General features: G+C 41.0%; 1 protein-coding gene across 3 annotated transcripts in view; it reads left to right on the top strand.

The window, feature by feature from the left end:
• Positions 1 to 14,434: 14,434 nt before the first annotated feature.
• CCDC93 (coiled-coil domain containing 93) overlaps positions 14,435 to 23,189 on the top strand; it is a 51,284-nt gene continuing 42,529 nt past the window's right edge. Inside the window, exons 1-4 of one of the 3 annotated variants that reach the window (XM_037397124.1) lie at positions 14,435 to 14,668; positions 15,771 to 15,884; positions 17,632 to 17,726; positions 20,311 to 20,422. In XM_037397124.1, coding sequence (XP_037253021.1) covers positions 14,627 to 14,668; positions 15,771 to 15,884; positions 17,632 to 17,726; positions 20,311 to 20,422 — 363 coding nt within the window. In that variant the 5' untranslated portion in view covers positions 14,435 to 14,626. Of the gene's footprint in view, positions 14,669 to 15,770; positions 15,885 to 17,631; positions 17,727 to 20,310; positions 20,423 to 23,189 lie in introns of those variants that run through there. The other 2 variants (XM_037397123.1, XM_037397125.1) reach the window with 2 other exon arrangements.

The raw sequence follows: 23,189 nt of genomic DNA, 5'->3' as shown, positions 1-23,189 counted from the left end.
AAAAAGCAGTTTTCCAAAGATCTATTGTAAATTGTGCAGATTTGGTTCAGTTGGAAAAATATTGTGAAGTCCTGGACACCAGTCTCTGCTAATTAAATTTTTTTTTTTGTGCGCTCTGAAAATATTTTGAATGGATCACAGCGAACAGAAAAGTGCAAACAGCAGCCTGGTTAAAATGTCTCTCATGCAGCTAGGAAAGCAATGGCAAAACTTTTGAACTTTAAGAAACCCCAAAAAGAGGTAGGCAAATGAGTGAATGTAGGCTCCATTGCCCCTTGTAAGACTTATGGATCATATAAAGTAGACTGATGGTATTTTTTTTTTTTATCTGTCTTGTGTTTACATAGTGCAAAGTGGGATATTACCCATTTAATCTGACTTCCTCTAGTTCTTTAGAAAATCCTCCTTAAACAGGGCAGGCAACTCCATTTTATTTTTGCAACTAAGATTATTCATCCTAACTGAAAACGTTGCTGTTAAGTTCTATGCATGGTCTGTTGATAAAAAATTAAAATAACGTTAAATGCGTGGCTCATTTTTTTCCCAGCTGAATACTTACTGCTCTGCTCATGAAATAGATATGCTGAGCATTTTCAACCATTTCTGTTGTTTCCTTTTTTGAAAAAAATTTACTCATTTCCATTAACAGCTAAAGGAAATTATTGGTATCCTTACTGATCACAGACTTTAATATTTGTTAGCCAATTACAATTGTGATATATTCTATAGCTTTTTTCCTAAGCCACAAACAGAATAATAGCATCACGCTCCACTGCAAGTGAAGTGATCTCAGCCTTTACATTAGGAGAAAATCAGAATGGTATGACTGCAGTTCATTACTGAAATAGGTAACTGATGAACTGAAAAGACAAAGGGCATTGTTAAATGAAATGTCATTATTAGAGCTGCTCATGTTTAACAAATGTACTGTAAGTTAATTCAGTGGTGTTTTCTCCAAAGTTCTCTGTAGGATGTTCACCATTCATGCTTACGTTTTTCATATGTTCAAGGTATTTTTATTTTCTTGGTGGAAACAACACTGACTAAAGCTTAAACAAACACCAGTTAAACTCTTGCAAAAAATGATACATCAACTTCTGCACAGTTTACCTCCAGAGCTATTCCTCAGCCAGAGACCTCTGAAAGAGAAACCTTTTTGAATGTTTCTTTATATTATATTTGAATAAATGCCTTGTTTTCCTTGAAGGAAAATGGAAGGTAGATTCTGAGTTTCGTGGAGAAAAGATTTAGTCTTTAGGCTCCAATTCAGCAATCTCTGACTATGCAACAAAGCACTTTGGCACGTGTTTAATGTCAGGACCTGAAGCATCTGTTGTAATATGTTGCTGAATTGGGGCCTTAAAGCACAACCAGAATCTTGGACCTCATATTTTAAGAGCTGTGTAAAAGTGGTGTTCCGATATTAAATAAAAAACATATCATACTTTCAGCATCTGTGGGAAACTGTTTGCATTGCCCCAGAGGTGATAAAAATAATTTATAGACCTCAGTATTTTTCACAATAAGGAAATGACCTCAGCTTTGGCAATCTGAGGTAGTTAGTGAAGCTTTTCTGCTACATTTATGGATTTACTTGAGCTACATATTCTTTGACCTGTATTTTAGATTTATTGGCAGATACATAAGTCACAGTAAATAACCTAAAAAGCAATTGATGCTCTGTGCATTTTGTGCATGGACTGATTGACAGATTAAGAAGGGTTGCTTCTTCACAAGTGATTGAGACTTGTGCCCTTGCTTGTTATAAATATGTCTGCTGGGGTGTCATGTACATTTTTTAACCCAAAATTCTAATATAACTGAAGGATTAAAAGCATATTCAGATGATAATGCCTGTAAATACAAGCTTGAAAGGAACATAGGTATTTATGTATGCTATGATAAGGGTAATCAAATCCTTGAGAGCAGCCTCGAAGCCCTCCCTTCTCTGAGCAAGTCCCACCAGCTTGATACCTCTCCCAGGAACAGGGCTGCATTCAAGTCTGTGCTGCAGAGCATTAATGGTCCAAAAGAGGGGGACAAGAAATGTTCCTCTCCTGCGGCTGTCACGCTGCTGACTTTCAGATCAGCACTGTTAAATAGCTGAGGACTTCAGCCAGAGCTTGCTAATGTCTTGAACAGGTTTTGAAATTAAGATCTGGGCCTTGAGTGCATATGCAAGGCACTCTTTGAGTGCTTTGCATAATCATACAGGATTGAGCAATTACTTTGGGATGTGATGGGGTGAGAGGAGAGTTGTGCTGGGTCTCTTCAAGTGGATCAAGCACTGAGCCGTAAATAGGGGAAATAGATACTGTATTTGATGGGCGAGCATCTGAGTGGAAGTCACAAACCCCGCAAGCATGTTTTTATCATGACACTGCTATGGAACTGAGATATTAATGACATTAAGTAGATATCCCTGATATCCTTTCATCCCTTTTTCGCTTTAGGCAATGATCTTCAAAAGCTGCAGTCAAATATCTATACAGACATCCCCATCATTTGCCTACTGGAAACTGGAAAACAAACATCCCCCTCTCCCATCCTTCCACCAGAAATGAGATTAATTTAAAGTTTAAGACAGGACTGTACAAGTTTATTCTCAGTCTCTTTGTTCTTGTGGCTTTAAACAGATCACTTATCAACCCTTTCGTGCAGCCTTTTTGATGGTAAAAAATGGCATTACAAAAGTTTTAAAGCGACCCATGGTGATATATCTTCATTCTCTCAGATGCAGCACAAGATAGGTAATAAAGAATAAAAGTTTACTCACTTGAAACTGAGCTTCATCCTCATCTGTTCAGCTATGCATAGATTTTAAATATGGATGTAAGAAAGAAATTATAACAGCTTCTATCTGTTCTACTGTTTCTATGATCAAAAACGTCACAAAATAAATATGACTTAGATTACAAACACCTATGGATGAATTAATATTTTCTGTTACTTGAATGTGCCAGGGGTGATCCGTGCACTGGAAATGAACCTTGCACAGCCGGAATATGCACGGAGCTCTATGAGCTATCTGCAGCAACACCATCCAGCAGGCAAAACACATTTTCTCGATTTATTTCACCCATTTGTTTAACTTCACTGCCATCTGCTGTTAAAGAAGGCACCCTGTACCGCAGGCCAGGCAATAGCTGTGATGTGCCCAGGCACTGACTGCCATAGCACTTCTAACTCTTCCACATTTTGATGTGCTATAAAGGATAGGAGGGAGATATTTGTCCACAAGGCTTGTGTCCCACGGGACACTATGCTACTGCTACCATTGCCAGGGGTTCTTCTAACAGACAAGAAGACGCTGTGTTTCTACTAAATTAAGTGTTAAAATGGACACTGACTAAATCCGAAGCAAGTCTGGCCCCAAGTAGGGTTTGTGCAGTCCTGTGCATGCTTATACCACTACCAAGGGAGCATTTTATCACCATCACATATTGTGAAGACTCCAGCAACACCAGCCTAAGTAATGCCATCGTTCTTTGTGCATGTTTCCCCTTCTGCATCTTCCCCTCCTTTTTGCTCTAGAAAGAAAGCCTTCCTCATGTTCCTTTTCACAGCACTATTGCCCCACGTTTCTTCAAACAGGTCCTGGAAAATCCCATCTTTTCCACCTAGCTTAAAAGAACCTAGAAGAACAGCTTGAAAAGTAATCAGTAATTATAACATCTCTCATTCTGTGCAATGGAAGCACCAGAAGTTTATTAGGCAGAGAGGACCAGACCAGATGGATCATCAGCTCTTGTCATTCAGTATGTCAGGTAGTTCCTTCCAGTCTAATTACTTGATGCTGTCATTTTCACTGTATTTAACAAATAGAAGTAATGGAAGTACTCTCTGTATGGGTAATGGGTTGCATCCAGAAAGAAAAAAAAAAAAAAAGGAAAAAAAAAAAAGATGGGCTATATATAAAGGCTATGAATTAAAAAAACAGAGTTTGATTATGGAAAATATGTTAAAAGTAGAAAATATTCTACCACCGATGGGTGCAGTTAGACATAGGAAGTCTGTAAAAGCATGACATTTTCTATTAGTTCCTACGTATGCTTATCCAGCTTTGACTCAATGACTTTAATTCTTTGGCATGATCCAATATAAAGCAACAGAAAACTTTAGTTTGACCTCAGTAGGCTTTGGCTGAGGCTGTCAGTAAAACTACTGTGCAAGCTAAAGCATTATTTGAAGATTAACCTAAATATTGTGTTTAGATAGTTAATCTGATGGCTTTGAAAGGCAAATGATGACATTACACGGCTATATACATTTATTACAAATAGTGTATTTTTACTTCGAAGTGTCAGAGATAGGCTCTTTTCAGAATCAGGTTGCTACTGCAGCAGTAGCTCTTTCGCCATGGCAACACCTACAATCTCCTTGCTTTTCTGATATTTTTATTTAATTAACAAAAGGCTTGATAATCAATACAGCTGTAGAAAAAGCAAGATACAGTCTACCTCTTCTTATGCCTCAGCAATAAAACTGCAGTCCAGTCCTGATCTCAGAATATCTGTTCCTATCAAAGCTAAGTTATGAACTGCATGGCAGAAAAAATGTAGCTCAATTTTCAGACACTCTGTTAAGTGCAGACCTTGGCAGACAGAAAAATCTTATTTTGCCTTATAAATGGAGCGAATTTGATATGGAATTCAGTGAAGAAACACCAGAGTGGAACACCAACATGCCAGTTCCCAAGTGGAACACCACCCCTTGGGGCAACCACATTTGCATGAAAAGGTATTATCCAGCACTGGGTCACCTCTTGGCACTGGAGTGTGTTCTGGTGGACAGAATGTATTATCAGTCACACTCATGTCCAGATCTCCTGAAAAGCCTCTGTGTGAGACATGGAATAAAACACTCTTAAAATGGAAAAGTAAAACACTTTGGAAAGGTGTTGGTCTAAAGCTGACCAAGGTCAAAGGCCACAGATGTAGGGTTTTTTCATTATGATTTATTTCTTCATAAAGCATGTAAAATAACTGCTCTGGCTCTAACCCTTTTACCATTCATTTCTTCTTTTCTTCGATTTCTCCTCTGAAACAGGTGGATGTTCTCCTATGAACATGCACTCTTCGGCACAACTGCCAAGCATATACGCAGGCAGACTTTTGTAAACCAGAATCTTGTCAGAACTGGCTCAACATTTGAAATTCTGCCTCTGCTAGCAAGTTCATGAGAAATCACTGGTACTGCTGACTTAACTGCATGGCCTGAGAGCCACTGCTTGCCATCTCACTTTCGAACCCTCGGTTCACTTCATCTTACTGAAAGCAGACTTGGCTTTTGTCTCTCCCAGATCAGGACAGGCCTGTTTTCTCTGAGCAACTGTGAAGCATGCTGCTTCGCTTCATTTACACTTCCAGAACTAAAGGCAGGTGAATCCTGATGTGATGTTCACATAAAGCATATGCAGCTCATTTCGTCCTACTTTCTAAATCAAAAAATTGCAGGTTTTTTTCTACTATACAAAAGGAGAAGTATAGCAGAAGGATTGACTACAAGGCAGCCAGCTAGGGAAACAGAGACTGACAAAAAAGAAAATGCATTATCAGATTTTTCTTTAAATGTGCAGTAGAAAGGGAGCTGGGAGAGAGTCTAGCCAGAAGAGATGAAGACAAAGCAGTGACTTTAAGCTCAGTAGAGCAATAGTCAAGGTAAAAGGTTAATTATGCTCTCTGTGGAAGTTCTAGTCCCCGAATCAAACGGGGCAACTGCATCTCCCTCTTTAAAGCAGTTACTGGATTTGGTCATTTCTGCTCCACACAGACTGTGCTGAACTGCCAATTTACAGCAGGGCTCAGTGCTCAGCCTCCCACCAGCCCTTGGCTTCCCCAAAGGAAAGGAAGTAATTCCTGCTAAGTCCATCTGCAGGGAACGGACAGTTTTATAGGATGGTGGTTTAGTTTACAAAATGTCCAAATAAGAGAAGGAACTTGTCTCTGCAATCACAGGTCACCACAGCCAGGGGCAGAGTGCTCAAGGAGCACCAGTAAGTTCTAAGAGCAGGGCCAAGAGATAGGAAGCTGGAAGAGGTTATATCCCCTACTCAGAGGCAGGTTTAGGAGGAAAGAGGTAGTTGCACATCTACTTCCTACACTAAGCAAAAGTAACATGGATTCCAAGAAAGAAGGCAGCAGCAATGGGAAGCAGAGCTTGCTGGAGCTATTACCAGTTGCTTTGTGAATAAGCTGTGACTTTCGTAGCCATTCCAAAAAAACCCATACTGGACAGTATATGCCATAGCCCAGGTCTTCGTGTGTCTGTAGGAACTTTTTTCCTGATTTCAAAAGTCATGGAAGTTACAAGATGTCCTTCTCCATCTTTGGTTTCTAGAAGGCATAGTCACTGGTAAGAGGGTGCTTTGGGGATATGCAGTATAACTCCAAACATGTTACTTCCAGCCTTTCAAACTCACAAGAATATGAACTACTAGAGACAGTGGAGAAATTGCTAGAAGAATTCTACAACAAAAAGACCTCATTAGCCTTGAAGTATAAAAAAATCCAACACTGTCACTGAAGTCGGCCAAACTGCTGCTTCTGAGTTGACTGATAAGAAAACTGCTAACAATGTCAGAAATAAATCTTTGTCCTAAGTGGCCCTGCATAAAGGATGTGAAGCTGTGTAATAAGGCGTTGCCAGTTCTCCCTAGTTTTATTATGGGCCTTGCAATATTCAATGTTTCTTTAAAGCCTGGCTCCCGGAATCAATCTCTGTTTTAATTAAGAAACAAACAAGAAGGGTTTTCTTCATTTTGTGGTTGCTGGGAATAAAAAACTCCAATGGTGCAAAACCCAAAAAAAGCAGATAGACCAACCTTCATATTGATATATGATTTAGATATACTGAATCACCTCATTTAAGTTGATTACATTATTTACAGAGATGAAATTTTTAATGTTCATTGTTTAGTAACACTAATGATGCTAAACCTGAGAGGAGGTTTCTTTGTTTAAATGACCCACCCTTTAATTAGCAACAAAAGAGCTTCAAAGAGATCCAGGTTCAAGTCAGTTGATTCCTTTGCGATAGCACTTGTGAAGGAAACAAAGCAGGTAGCATTGATGGCTGATGTTACCTGTACCAAGCAGGATATGCAGTAGAGAGACAAAAGCGTGCATCCATGGCTGTTTCCAAACTGAGTTGCCACATGACTGACATTAGATGCACAAGACACTGGCAACAGCATCACTCTGTGGCACACAAAAAAGGAAATAACCTTGTCTGGAACACATAAATCTGCCAAAGAGGAATCTGCACCTCCTGGTGTGTAACTTTAGCTCTTTGGCAAGACTGAAGTGCAGATGTCTGATTCTAAAAGCAAGAATCCCCACTGAAGTTGACTCTCAGCTGTAAACAATACACACATTTCTGGCCACAATGGGCATCTGCTTGTGCTGCTAGAGAGGACAGAAAACTGTCATGGATCAGTGTAGGCTGCTTATTGTCCCTGCAGGAGACAGCTTCTTCGAAGCTGCAGAGAGAGCTGAATTTGATGAACCTTGATTGTGAATGTAACCTGCCTAGATGGCTTTTTAACAGCTGAGCTAGAACCCGGGTCTTCTGGACTTGGGTCTCTTTTGCTTTCCTGCCCTCTAAGAAGCCTTAGAAGTCTTCTACAAATTGGAAGCTAAAGCTTTTGGAGATGTAACTTTTTCCTCCCTCATTCTTTTGGGCAGTAACAAACCTGTTTGCTAATTTACTGTTTAGTATGAGCAATTTCTCTCCGATTCATCAACTACTCTAACCTTCCTTAGCATTCCTCACTGCACAGAACAGTTGACCTACCAGTTGGATGTTTCTGCTACAGTGTGTTCAATATTGAAACAAACCTAACACTTCTAGAAGGCATCACAGGCTGAAGATTTCTCATCCCACCGCTGTGAGCTGGTGAGAGGAAGCAGGAGACTTGACTTTTCTTTCAGGATGATCACCATACGCTATGTGCGGACTTACTCAGACATGCTGCACGGTTTTATGCTAAGTGACATTCTGATAATTATCTTTATACTTTGGAGATGTAATGCTTCACTATCTTATTAAATGAAAGATTAAATCAATATTATGTAGACCAGGTTCATATGATAAATTTAAAAATGACCTGGTAATTATATGACCATGTTTTTCATTAACTATATAATTGAGTCCCACACAACAGTAAAGAACCTTCATGGTTCCTACAGTTTTTACTTTTACCTAATTTATGGCAAGGTTCCCTGAGGTTTAGGGGGTTTGCACAGATTTGAAGTGTGACTTAGTCTGCACAAACCACAGCCTTATAAAACTAGTTCTTTGCAGACTAAAATTCCAGAAAGTGTTTTCTAAGCTTATTATAATTACTAACAGTTTTTACTAGTTCCTAAATAAACTCATATTAACTTGCCCTTGAACTTTACTGAAAAAATGGGTGCCACCATCACTGTTAAAAAGAACCTATTCAGAAAAATCACGTATTTTATTTTTCAGTACATTCAGGTTCAATTTGTGCTGAAATTAGCCACAATTCACAAATAATAGTCAGGTTAAGATCCATCCTTTTTTCTTACCTCTGAATAACTAGAACAGTAAAAGGTAATTCATTTTTCTTAATAATTGCTTCTGTGGAAAAAGAATATTTGAAAAGAAGGCTAGGCCAAGTTTCCTGAACACTGTAAGAAGATATTTGGATCACACACAGAAAAACCTTGAAATGTCCAGTGTAATAAAACTTGGGACTGCATTTCATTGTGCCCATAAAATCTGCTCCAAATCCTCCTAAAAAAAAGGATCAGAACAATTCAGAAAATGTTTGATTCAAATTACAAGAACTTCTCAGTGATTTATGGGACAGTGGAGATGGGGTCACTGTCACCTCAGATTTGTTTTCAGGACATTCATTTTTGTACTCCTTATGCATAATTGAATAATGAATTAAAAGATATTAAAACACACTGAGACAGGCTTTCCGAAATACAGGCTGCACACCACAAATACATTTTCTAATGGCAGCAGAATATAGTGATGTGTCTGGTGTCACCAGATGGTGCTCTTCCACCATTTGTCAAAGTGTTTGCCTTCCCATGAGCAAGATTATATTCTTAAAAAGATACGTTGTACTAATGGCAGTTTTGGATTATGCCAGAATCCACTGCTTTGAAGTAGTCTGAAGTGGAGACAGTAGAGTGAACAGTAGCAAAGGTAATTTAATTTAGGGTTAAAGTTACAGTGAGGCCAAAATTCCTAAAAAACATAGCTCTGGGGGACTGTTTCATTTCAGAATGCGTGTGTATATAAATTACTCAAACTTGATGTCTCCTAGACAGCATAGTGCTCATTTTTTTCTGCAGGCAAGCTGCATTGTAAAGCACCTTGTAAGTTGTCCTGGATATCTTAAAGGTGTGTTATTAGTGTCATGATGAGAAATTAGTATGAGAAGAAGATGGAGGATTTATAAAGTTAACATTGTTCATCCAAATTTTTTTCATCAAAAAAGGCTGTCCATTTTTTTAAAGTTAACAACGTGAAATAATTGTTGATGCAGTGCTTATCATTCACAGACAAGGCAAGGTCATATTTACTTGAATAAAACAGGAATCAGGTAAGTGGTAACATCTTTGTTCAGTACTTCACATGCCTTTCCACTCAGCCTTCAGCCTATTTTCCTTTTTGCTAAGCTCTATTCAAGGTTATACATCCTGTGCTCACCTTGTATCTCTACCCTTCTGTCTTTTCTACCTCTGCATCACTGGTATTTTCTCTTGCTCCTCTTATTGCTTCTCTGCCTTTTCAATTCTCTTTCACAAAAGTTGATGTGGAAGAAGAAAAGCTGAAGAAACTCCTCCACCTTGGATTGTCTTTCTCTTCAGAGTGAGGTGGACCTGTAAGAAGTCTGTTACTGTTTCAGGTTATCTGACTCCATTGGAGAACTTAGTTGATCATTCTTACATCTATTTTAAGTGAAGGAGGTGCCAAACTATTATGACATGTAGAAGGTAAAGTCTAAATAGATAGATTTTGCCTAAAAAGGCCACAGTGAAAATATGTACCTCTCTGCCCCTTCATAAGAATTTGTTTCAAGACAGCCAGTAATCCAACAACCTACATTCTTTTGTTCTTTGGACATCAAATAAATCTTAGAGCATGATTATGTTTGCAAAAATTTTACCTTTTAAAAGTATATTATTAAGTTCCTGGGCTTTTTGTTTTCCAAAAATTCCAAATCAGATTTGGTAAAACAAAACAAAACATTTCTTCCTGGTGCTACCATCACAGACACAGCTGCGATCTGAAATTTAATATCCTGGCCCAAATCAAGAACTGCATGATGCACTTACAGTGCAATTGTTCTCATTTTCTTTGTACCTTCTCAGGTAAAGGCTCAATGACTCAGACTTAATTAGTTGTTCCATGGGTGATACTTGAGTCAGAAAACCCCACTTCATTCTCCCATAGATTAATTTCTCTTGACTGTAACAGCTACGGATGCCCTGAGACTTTCAGAAGAGATGCTGTGTAATGGTACTATCCCAAAGAGATGCTGTGTAATGGTACTATCCCAAAGAAACTCCACTGTGGAAAATTACTTTGTGTCAGGGTGTACTGTGCGGGTCCTTGCCTGGACTTGGCAATGTGCGCCCATGTAGAAACCAAGAAACTCCTTGGTAGCCTGATTTTCAAAAAGGGCACAGTAGGCACTCTCTGAAAATCAAGCCTCTCATAGTTTCTCAAAACTCAAAGTACCCAAAATAACTAGTTACTTGAATATTCTGATGACGGTCTTCGAGTGATGTGACCAAAATCATGACATTGCAAAAGAGAAGTCTGGTAAAAACTTTCATATTAATCAGATACTTAGTTATAATATTCTTTTATTCTCCAGACAGACTGCTATGAGAGAGCTTGCATGGATGAAATTGTAAAGAGGACCAGCCACCAATTTTGTCAACTCCTGTCACATAGACCATGAGGGAGCTGTGTTTTATTTCTTACCAGAACATCAGCATTTTCACTATTGGACTGTCTTGTCATCTACGAATTCCACGGGCCACAAAGCCTTTCCTCTTCCTCCTGCTTAGACAAGGAACTATTGCGTGGCCCTTTGCTAACTACATCCCTGAGAAGGTGACCATGTACAGGAGCTTCTTCCACTTTCTCATCCACTACTCCCATCTGATTTACCTCTGTGTTGCCTTGGGTTTGGTTGGGATGAACTAACAGCTTGGTAGGTGAACTAAAGATGTTTGTGTTAATATTGCCAAACTTAATAAACAATATTTAAAATTACACAGACATAATTACCAAGAAAAATATGTTTCTATCTCCCCATATGTTTTAAACTATTAAATGCTGAGAATAGGAAATGTTCAGAGGAGCGACTGAATAGGATCTTGGCTGGACAGTAGCTTTTAGATGTCATCAATGGATGTGATAGTGGACATGCTTAAAATAATATTCAACATTATATGTGATTGCTGAAAGGGCACTATACCTTGCAAAACGTATCAGCCTGTTTGATGGGATGCAATGGTCTGGTGCAACCTCTAACACAATGGCTACTGCAACAGGTCTGTGAGTTTTTCGTTCCACAGTGCACAGTCTCACTTCCACTGATGGTAACTGGGAATTTGCAACTGCCTTATGCCTACTACATCTCAAGCAATAGATGAAGGGGAGCTGAATAACTATAAGGAGATGGGATACAACCAAAACAACAAATAGAAAAGAAGAGTAAATGCACGCAGAGGAAGACTGCTGCTGTGCCTGGCAGTATCGTGAATTTCAGAAATCTAGATGAAAACTTTCATGGCAGGAATCATTTCATTAGGGATCAGGATAGAAGAGATCTCTGTGCTGGAGCCGCTGGGCAACAAAATGGGTTGAAAACAGCTTATCCAAGATATGAGCCACAGAAAACAATGCAAAAATTGACACTGCCTTTGAAAGGCTTGGGTTCAGTCCTGTGCAGATGGCTTCAGCTTCTCCTGTAATTAGGAATACAACTCAGAAGATGCAGTCACAGCATTACTGAGGTCCACAGTCCAATGAAATCACTGGGATCCTTCCCGTTTAGTCCATGATCTGTCCATGATACTTTGTTTTATGATACACATAAAAAAATGTTGTACCCTAACAAAAAGATGCTGTGCAAAGGACCATTGCGCAGGGAGCTACACTTACTTTATCTATCATGCAGAATTTATGGAAATAAATCTTTTAGTCCTTCTCAGCATACAGAACATTGGACAATTACTTAAGTCTATTTATTTAACTGTGCTTCCCCAACACAGAGTGAAGCCCTTGCTGTTGCTGTTATAACCCCATCTCACGTTTTAATTCTCGTTATGAGAAAAGCCACTTATGTGCTAAAAGGTACAGTGAATATTGCTACATTTTTAGTGGTGACCAAGTCTGATGTCGTCAGAAGTCCGGGCTCAACAGTGAAATAAATCATGCAGTTATAAAGAGGGGAGGAAGCTCTGTAGCTCAGCTTCATGGGGTCAAGATTAATGAAACTGAAAAATCAAGACAGGTTTGTTCAAAGCAGCTGCACCATGTGCCAGAGCTTGCTTCCCTCCACAGATCAAAATAAAGCAGGGAAAGAGAAAACAAAGACTAAAGCTGGACCTGCTAGAGATTTGCAAGCACAAAATCTCCGAAAGAAGTGAGGTTTTTCTTTCTTAGACAGTACCCCTCTTGGGACTTTTTTTTAACCTAATTGGTATTTAGAAGATTGATTATCTGAATGTCATAGGGTACAACGGGTCTGTCTGGATAACTGGCTGGATTTGCATCACAATTAGGTATTGGGAAGCAATGCCTTTGCGGAGTATTTTATTAAGGTTCAAGGCATCAAAGATGGGTTGTAATGACAACAGAGATACATTCTTGTATTTTCATGCCTTTCCTTTTCATTTCTTAATCATAAACTAGGTGAAGGAAAATTCCAGCCTTCTCCTGTAAAGGAGAAAAATGGTTTCAGTCTTTGTGGTCACAAATGACATAAAGCAAATTGAAAGAACATACTACTTTTCTGTAAGTATATAATTTCAAGCCAGGTTTGTGATTTTGGGTGCCAGCTGCATGCATTTTAAAATCCATAGGAGTTAATTAGCCCTGTCTCCCTTCCTCTCCTTCATCATGCTTTAAAAATCCTGGGAAACAGTTAAGGTTCCCAGTGTAGGTTTGATCCTTCCCTTGTCTGATACTCAGTTACTACTTAGCCCCCTAGTTTATACTACCCTTGGCTTTTTATTTTTCTCTAATGTGTTTCTTTGAAAGGAATTTTATGATCATGGCTCAGGGATCTTTTTTCCAAGTTGATGTTTCTTTTTAGTAGTTACCTTGCAGCCTGTGCTGGCTGCTGTGTCTGAAGGTCATGTACATCCCTTCCTCACACTCTTCTGTTTCAACCTTTCTTCTTATCCATGCTTTTTGTTTGTTTGCTTCAGTCTTCCTCTCCATGACAATCAAATTAGAGCCGTACAGTTCTCTGTGAGAAGGCAGACAAAAAGCAGAAAGCCTGTATTGCTCTGGTGAGCATGTTAGCCTCTGGGGCTGCATAACAGTTTTCTGCAACTCTAATTAAGACATGGCCTGTGGTTACACCAGTACGCAGCCTGAGCCGGTCTGGCATATTTTTGCTTTTATTATTATTGTTTTGATCGCTGTGTCAGGGCAGCAGTCGGTGTGGACTGGCCCGTGTACGCTCTGCTGCCTTCCGACAGATGGAAACAACGCTCTCGCGTGGCTTTTCTTGTTCCTTCGCCTCCCTGAGATGTTTCTAGTCACAGGCTAACACCGAGTTTATTTTTTATAATGCTCTGCCTACAGTGAAGGGCCTAGAAACCGGGCTCCTGAGGCAGAATTGAGAAGACACCGCTGTCAGGTATTTCTGAAGCCACTGTCACCAGGAAAGGCCTCCCCGGCCTCCCCACAGGGCCATGCCCCCACGCCGTGGGACAGAGGTAGCACCAGATCAAGGGGGCGCAAAGGTTCCTCAGCATGGGACCTGCCTGCAGGTCTGAAAAAAACGGTTAAATCCCCCTCAGCGTTTGGTCACCAAAGGAAAGCCAGCTGCTAACGAGGCGCACCAGTGCCCTGTGGGGCTGAGAGGCCGTGAGACACCCCTCAGGTCACAGCGCACTGGGCGGCTCGTCCTCCATGCTGGAAGGCCTCAGGTCCCACTGCCAAAGAGAAAACCCCCAGAACCACACAGAGAAGGGCGACCGCCCGTAAGGGGAAGGCGGGGGGGGGACACAGCCCGGCACCAGCGGGCGGGCGGCTCTGAGTGGGCGCCACCGTGCCCCAGGCGCGGCCGTGGGCCGGGGGCACCGGGCCCCCAGGGGCGCCGCCCGCGGGCACTGGCGGGCGGGGGCGGGACGGCGCTCCCGCGGTTGCGCTCCGTGCCGTCAGTCACATGAGCCGCCGGGGAGCCGCGCAGCCCCCGCCCTCCTTCCCCCGCACCCCTTTGGCCGCGAATGGCACGGCCCGGATGCGCTTATACGCAAGGAGGGTGCGGGTGAACCATTGAGCGGGGGCGGGGGAACCCGGCAGCTGCCGGCTGGGAACCGGGCGTTGCGACGGGGGGGAGCGGACGTGACAGGCTGAGCGGCTGGGCGCAGGCTGCCGGAGACGGAGGGCGATGGTGGTCCCCCGGGGACAGGAGCACCAGGCCCCCCAGGAGGTACCGTAGTGGCGTCTTTCCAGCCTCCCCCACCCCGGGCAGAGTGGCGTTGGTGAGGCGCGGCCGCCCGCTGTTCCTCCGGCCGCGCTGCACTGGCTTCCGCGGGCTCCCTGCCCGCTCCCTCTCCCCTCTCCTCGGCTCCCCGCGGGCCGGGGCGCTGACCGGCCCTCGCCGCCGCGCCGCCAGCCCGGGGCTCGCCGCTGTACGGCGGGCTCGGCCCTGCGCCCTGGCCCGCCCGCGGCCCCGGGCGGTGGGGTCCCTCGGGGCGCGGGGAGCCGGGTCCCGCTCCCGGGGGCGGCACCGCGGCGCTGCCGGCAGGGCCCGTGTCGGTCACCCTCCGTGCACCATCGCGCTGCCTTGTCCCCGTGGCCCATGAGGCTGTCGGGGTCCCCGTGGGAGGGAGGAGGTTGGGGGAGAGGGTGGTGGGGAAGGTGGTGGGGAGGGTGCTGGGGCGGGTGCTTGCAGCCCCCGAGGGGCCGGCTGCCCCTCCGGCCTAGCCACGAGGTGCCCGGGGTGCCCGGTGCCTCTGGGCAGCCACGTGTGTGCGTGGAGCCGGGGGGACCCTCCTGGAACGTGGGGACAAAAGCCCGGCGCAGGGCGGTTGGGGCACCGCGACCATCCGTGCTGCTGTCAGTGGGCTCTTGGCTGGTCCAGCGTTCCAGTTTGCTTACGCTTGCATTGCCCAAAAAGTGGAATTCCATGTGAAGGTCTCCTCCTGTTTTCGTAAAAAGAACACAGAAGTGTTAAATTGAGGTGTGTGATTTTTGTCAGCCCTGAATTTGAAAGAAATATGCAAAATGGAGAATAAATTAACTGGCTAATGGCAATGGGGGCAACCAGACTGGCTGGAAGCAAGCTGTGGGCCAGCAGTTTGAACAGCAGAAGCAGATTAAAGTATTCAGCTGGGTGAAAAAAATGTGCTGTTAAATCCATATAGAAATGCGTTGCCTATTTCTTTAACATCCTTCAAATTAACAACCAAGTTACTAATAGAAGTCAAGGTTTTCCACATGGTCTGTGTTAAGGTAAAAGTTTGGAAAATGTTCATTTGCAGAATGAACGAGAAGCGCTGAATTAGTGTTGCGTTGTTTGTTTTGGCCAGGTTGAAACGAGAGAAGATGAGGAACAGAACATCAAGCTGACTGAAATTTTGGAACTGTTGGTGGCGGCTGGGTATTTTCGAGCAAGAATCAAGGGGTTATCACCGTTTGACAAGGTGAGACCAATGCAGTATTTCTAAAAGCCTTTTTTTAAGGATAGGAAGATTATATACTTTTTCCTTGTTTAGCGGTTCTAGGTGACTTAAAAAAAAGACACTTGCAACACATGAGGCTTTTCTGTGTAAATAATTCTGGGAATGACCCAGTTTCAAACAGATAAGACCTCCTCAATCTTGAAAAACAATTCTGTGCAGCAAGGCCTGTTTTGGAGGAGGTGATTGGATGCAAGCTAGTTACTGCTGTGCTCTTCTGGCAGTGTTATGGCCGAAGTTAGTCATATATGGGGAATTTTGCCCCTCTCTCAACTGCAGTTAGAAAGACTTGATACTTGGACATAGCATGGTAATATTTTTTTTTTTAAAAAAAAAAAGTTTTCCTGAATGAGAAATGAAGAAATACTTGTCTTGAGAGACTCTGAAAGAATGGAACAGTTAGCCTAGTGAGATTATTTTTGGGCTGTTTTTACATACCTTTAGAATGTCATGTATGTTAACCTTTCATTGTCCTAGACGGGAAGTATGTGATACTAACAGTGAGCAAAGTTCAGGTTGAAAAGAGACTTCTGAATTGTTTTAGTGCTGACTCTGTAAGAAATTCCTGAACCAAAGTTTGAGAACACAGAGATACAGCAGCATTGAAATGGACTCTTCTGTTTTCTGGTGTTTCTTTGATCATAGCACAGCCTTGCTTTGCAATGCAATTTTAGTTTCTTAAAACTGCTTGGCATTACTGACCTTAGCTGCTCAGGAGGCTGTGCACACAGACACAAAGTAGTTTCAAGGAGACAGCCTTAGGATGTAATAGTTGCATTTATGTGTAGAAATGGACGCATCAGGTTTATACTTGCCTAAATACAATTGCAAAGTTACCATTTCATGAATGCCCAACCTTTACAAAAAGTGAGCACTGCTATTGAAAATGATCAAACTGCTAGTGTAAAAGGGGTACTAGTAAACTGTCTCAGAGGGGAATGTGAGAGGGGGAAATGTGTTAGAAAACCTTGTATAGAACACCCTAATTTACTGTGTGATGTGGTAAGTCACTCCACATTTTAATCCCTTTTTCTGGACTTTGTGTGTGTTTAGACCATCTTGCATATTCATATACAAGGTTGTCTGTATATATTTACGTAATTTATGTCAAGTTGATGAAATGGCTTGGGATTTTTAATATGCCAAAGTATCTGTAGGAATAGGACCGGAAACAGAGGTTTCTACAGAGCTGTGGATTTCCATCACTATGTTGATACTGTGCCTGGCACTTGGTGTTGCATATGTTAGCAAGCAAAGAATAATAGTAGTAAAGGTATGTGTAGATATATGAATACAAAAATTATGATCCTTGATAAAATTCTGACACAGTCACTTCTTAAAGATCTGACATTTAACATACTGTGCTGATTTATTTTATTTTATTTTTTTTTTTAAATTTGAGAGCTGTTTCAAGACTGATACATAAAATTCAGAATGTCACTGACTGCTGGGGTTTTTTTGGTTTTTTGTATACATGTATTGTATGTGGAAGTTGATACATGTATGCTATCTACATGTCTTTCAGTCTCCATAAGAATACTGAGGATGTATATATAAGGATATATATATAGATTATATAAGGATATATAAAAATACTGATGATGAGGTGAAAGTACTGAGTTGTAGTTTCTAAAATAAAGCCTATAAGATGTACTTGGGTTTACCTCTTCAAATTAAGATGGAACTAACCATGCTGTTGCTCCTTTGCTAGGTGGTAGGCGGCATGACGTGGTGTATCACTACTTGCAGCTTTGATATCGATGTTGATTTATTGTTTCAGGAAAACTCTACTATTGGTCAAAAAATGTAAGTGGATTAAATGGCAAGTGTGGTGGGTTTTGTTTTGGTTTTGTTTTTAATTTTTTAGAAAAGGAGCAGTGGGTGGGGAGGGGGAAATTACCTGATACTTGCTTGTTATGAGACATACTTTTAGTCCAAGTTTCCTGCTTTTGAAGACCACCCACTTGCAAAACATTGCACTGGTTTCTGGATTTCTCAGACTGTAGTTCCATAACTTCTAAAACCAGAAAGAAGCTTATTCCAAAAAAGGCAGTGCTGTTCGCCTCTGGGCTGCCATGTTCTTGTATCACTACCAAGCAGTGAAAGTGCTTATGAGGCTGCACGTTGAACTGGATTTGGAACTGATCCAGATTAAAACCTACCAAAAAAACAACAAGAAAATAGTTTTAATGTGAATCAGTTCCTGGATCTGGTTCTCTATGCAGCTGCACAGATGCTTGTGCTGGCACAAGGGGGTAGTGCAGAGGCCAAAACAAAGGGCAGAGGGAGACCATGCTGCTGGAAACTGGAGTGGAACAGTAGAAGACCTTCGTTGGGTTCTCTATGTCTGCAGATTTGCTGTGTAAATAACCTCTGATTCTCCTTTATGATTCTGAGTTGGAATTGTAGGTGTCAGCAAGCAGAATGTAAAGCATTACACTGTTGCCAAAAGAGTTACCTGCCCCATACTAAGGAGAAGATCCTTCCTGACAGTGACTCAATGAGACCATTTTGATTTGATTCATTTCTTAAGGCATGAAATTTGGTCATCAGTCACCTAATTCCTGTATTAGGGAGGTTTTAAGCATTATTTTGAGCTGAGAAAGGGAATACTTTGTAAACTACATTATTTCTTTATGCATTTCTGTGATAAAAGAGCCATAATTAAAATTTGAAGGAAGTAAGAATAGCTGTCAAGTTACAGTTGCATGAAGAGACTTGTTTGCTCCATGAAAAAGAACATCTTTCTGTGCTGTTTTCTTGAAAGTCATTTAGCATTGGCAAGCCTGTAATACTTGTAAAAATAAAGATTCATGTTTATTGCCGTTAAACTTGGAGACACTCAAATAATCATAGATAACTAACTACATAAAGCATTAAGTGCATGGAATTAAGTAGAGACTAGGAATACAGGTGGTGGTGATGGTTTTTATAGTTGCCATCTTTCCTATCCTGAAGAAGAGCAGGATAGGAAATAGTTAAGTTCTGAAAATGTTCTGTTATCTTTCCAGCTGACTGGAAAACTGGCAAAACAAAAACCAGGCTCCTCTCCCAAAACAGCAACAATGATTTATTTGTAAACCTAGAAGTGTTTGGAGTCACACAAGCATAGGCGGTTTTCATGTCCATGTAATGTTTATGGTGGCTCAGTGCTCTTGTGATCTTCTCAAGATAAGGAAAGTTAAGCTTTGTGTTTTCTCAGTATTATTCTGAAGGCATTTTGATGGTGTCCTGTTATTTAATTGCTGGGTTGAAATAAACATGGAAACATACATTAGGAGATGTTCTTGCATCTATTGGATAAATAACTTTTTTTTCTTTACATTTCATTTGCTTTGATTGTGCTGAGAGGCGCTGCTATTTTCATGTTGTAGAATATTAATATGGGGCCATAGTGGGAATTGCCTTATTAAGAATAAAGTAAAAGTTTTCACTTGTCTTAAGGAATGTAACTTTTCAGGCTCTTTTCCCAGACTATGGTCTCTTGTCTCCTGTCTGTTGCTTCCTTTTTCGTTCTTCCAGAATATCAGTTTTCCATTTGGGGGTTACTGAATATCAAGGTCAGTACTGGACCAGTTAGATTTTTTTTTTTTTTCCTTCATGGAAAAACAGTTTTAGTTTTCCCATAAAGTGTTCATCCTTAGTGCTGACACCTGCTTTAAAAACGTGCTTGACAGCACTGGCAGCAAAAGAATACCTTGCTCTGAAATAAAGGGTTCAGTAGGAGCAGAATGATGTTCTTGTAGGTGAATCCCTTGTGTTAGGTTAATCCTTCCATTTTACCAGTTCTTACCTGAACTGTAGAATGAGACTGTAGCCAGCAAATTTCGTTTTACTCACTTCAAAACTGTGTGAAATATACTGTGTATTTAGCTTTGAGGTGTAATCTATATTTAAACTCAGTTTCAGTAGTAATGTCAAAATATATTTTGGGAGTTCTGCTAAAAAAATGTTTAAGTCCTTACATTTGATTCTGGACTTCCTTTAAGTGCGTCCATTTTACTTGGTCTAACTGTTCTTAAAGCTAGTGTTTCTTCATGTATGCATATATTATAATATGCAAAGGTGTTTGCCCGTGTAAGATGTATCTACATTTCAACTGACCAGACATGCAGACCTTAACATTTTCTGTGTAATCCTACGAATGAAATCACAAGCTAGGAGCCTGCAAGAGGGGTTCGATCACCTTTTCACATACATAGTATACATAATATACATAGTACAATGTAAAAGCTATTTCGTAAATGGAAGTCTGATTGCTTTTCACAGCTGTATACAGTGGAAGCCGCTAGAGGGAACCTTCTAACTACTGTGTTTGCAGAAGTAATTTGTAATTCACAAAAGAAAGTTGTAGCGTATATACATGTGTATTTTTGTTGTTTTATAATAGTGCCTTAACTGAAAAAATTGTGTCTGTATTACCAAAAATGAAGTGCCCTCATCGTTTGGAACCACATCAGATCCAGGGACTGGATTTCATTCATATATTTCCTGTTGTACAGGTAAGAATTTTGTGACTTACTGATACTTTGCTGAACAAGGCCCTGAAACTTGCATAAAAATTATAACAAAGATCTGGATTATTGTTTAGCTCTCTATTTAACTTCAGAATGAATAATCACAGAGAAGTAGTTTAAATGAATGTTTTTAAAGAATTGAGTGACATTGTGGATGATCCAATTCTGAAGTATTGCTTGATCCCCATTTAAGACAAACACAAACTCTTCTTCAGTTCTTTGAAATGGAGTCAGATTCTGCTTTTTGTGGAATGGCTGTGTAAAGAAACTAAAGTTTAAGCTTGTTTGGAATCCGATAATCTACTTTGTCAGACTAGGAAATAGAATAAATACCTTACAGTCTGTGTTTAAGCTTATGAAGTAAGTTACACAGTTCAATCAAAGGGATATGAATAAGCTGAAAGCCAGTTGGAGTTGTTTCTTTAAGCATAATTCATCCTTCGTTTGTATCACTTAAAAACTGTACGGCTAGAAAAATAAATTGCTCTGATTTGGGATCCTATTACCATGTCTTTGTTGTGCACTGCTAACTGACCGTGTGCATGCTCATAGCTCTCGATTTTATTAAGGTTTAAGCTAACACGTGACGTGTTCCAGTTATGTGTGGTATCTTGAGAATCCTTGGTATGTCCTTATTATTTTTTGATTTTTACTTTCATCTGCACACAGAAATGTATCTTTAAGTAGGGAAAATGAAGACTGTTAAGCAACCTGCTTTTTCATCAAGTATCTCCTTACCTCCTGCCTGAGAAAGAATTCAGCAAGTAAGAGTTTCCTCTAAATTCCAGTTTGTAAGAAGTGGGGGAAACTTCCTGGTGTCTCTTTCTTGTTATCTTCTAGTAGGAGGCTCCTGAGGAAAACCACGCTTAACTGCACTCCCCACAGAGTTACGTGGTGTGTGCTGCTGTTACACAGCTTTCAAGCTGTGCTTATGCTGCCTAAAGTGGAAAGTTTCTATCTTGTTAATGCGAGTTTTTCCTTTTAAACTTGAAGATGATGGTTACATCTATCAAATACAAGACTTCTCTCACAGAAAAAAATAATTCCTCTGCTAAAGTGAGAACATGAACTATTTACTCCTGCTGTAAAAACTATAGCACTAGGTATTCTTTTATCTGACCTGCTTTATCCAAAATCCCAGAAAGGAGAAACATTAATTCTAACCAGGGAGGAAATCAGCTTCTAGGATTCTCTGAGAGCAGCAATTCTCAGTACTGGTAGCTGGCCAGTAGGTGGTATATCTATTCCATACTTGTTGAAGAAGTCTTTGTTGACGAGCTTAGTTTTTTTTTATGTAGAGATCCCTTTCAGAAGGGAAGTTCTGCCTGCTGCTGGTACTGTTGGTTCCTCATTTCATCCCAACCAAGACAGGCTTTCAAGAAAACCTGTTGGTGTCACCAGTATACTATGTTCTGAAAAAGACCATGCAAGAGCTGTAATAGGCTGACCACACCATGGCATGTGGGAGTTAAATATTTGATAGTGACACTTTACTCGATGCTCTGCAAAGTTCAAGATTTCACTTGCTATCTCTTAAGTCTCAAATCAGTCCCCAAGTAATACAGAAGCTCTTTCCTCCACCTGGAATTGTGTCCCAATAGCTCTTACACTGTGCGAGCTAGTCTGGTGAACTTGATGGGAGGAATTTAGATGAATCCTTCCCTCCAGGAAGAAATTAGATTGAGTTGGCTTACTGCCATGGACTAGCAGAACTAAAAAAACCCAACTAAACAAAAAACTTTAAAAAGATTCCAATGGGCAGGAATGGTACTGTTCTTCCTAGTAAGTTCTGCTTATGTTCACGTAGAAAAATATGTACACAATCTTGTGTTGAGATGTGCTTTGTAATCAGTAGTCTGCATTTTCATCTTTCTTGTTGTCATCATCTTCCCCTCAGTTTCCGGGGGTTCATGGTTATATCGCAGAAAACGGTTGCTGGTTCAGACTTGGATGACAAGATTGATCTGATCTCTTATGTGACCTCCTGCACTGGCTGTCAACAGCCCACAGGATTTATCTTCTCCAATGTTATTTAAAATCTACTTCAATATTTGTGGCTTTTTGTGTGGTCTTATAAACATCAGAAGAATCTTCTTATACAGGCATGTGGTGGTTCTTGAACACTTCATGGGCTTGAAGATAGGTCTTTTCACAGTGGAGCTGTAGGTTTTGAAGACAGTAGTGATATATAGTAGGAAAATTTCATAGCAATGCATATAACCTAGCTGTAATAGCTTCTACCTGGGGTACAGCCAAGATTAATGAGATGAGGTCATGTTCCATGTGGTGTCTTCCGTCAGAGCATAATGGACTAATGATACAAGACAGATTCAGTGTTGGCTCTTGGCACTGAGAGCCCAGAACATTTTCTGTTCAACTTCCAATTGCTTCACCTTCCAGCAGGGCTCCAGCCCATCTCCTCCTGCTCAGACCGACAGAGATGGGTGCTGTGAGCAGTTCAGGCTTGCTCTGTGGAAGGGTGACTGTACCATAGCCCACAGACTGTATAAAAGCCACCTGGACTATTTGTGTAAAACAGGCTCCCAAGAGCCTCTCTGGAGTAGAGCAGGATGAACCTGTATGCATGTAGAGTATAATAGCAGTTTTGTATATGTGCTGTCAATCCTATGCTTCCTAGAACTGAGAGATTCATTATTTATTCAGTATGGCCTGCTCAGAAGGACAACGTGGATAGCTTTTAGAGTACAATAACGTTCTGCAGTTTTTGAATGTAGAATAGGATGTATGTTGT

This window comes from Falco rusticolus, chromosome 8 (assembly GCF_015220075.1).
Source record: "Falco rusticolus isolate bFalRus1 chromosome 8, bFalRus1.pri, whole genome shotgun sequence".
NCBI lineage: Eukaryota > Metazoa > Chordata > Aves > Falconiformes > Falconidae > Falco > Falco rusticolus.
Note: the sequence above shows the minus strand (reverse complement) of the source record. Positions and strands in the feature narration are given on the sequence as shown.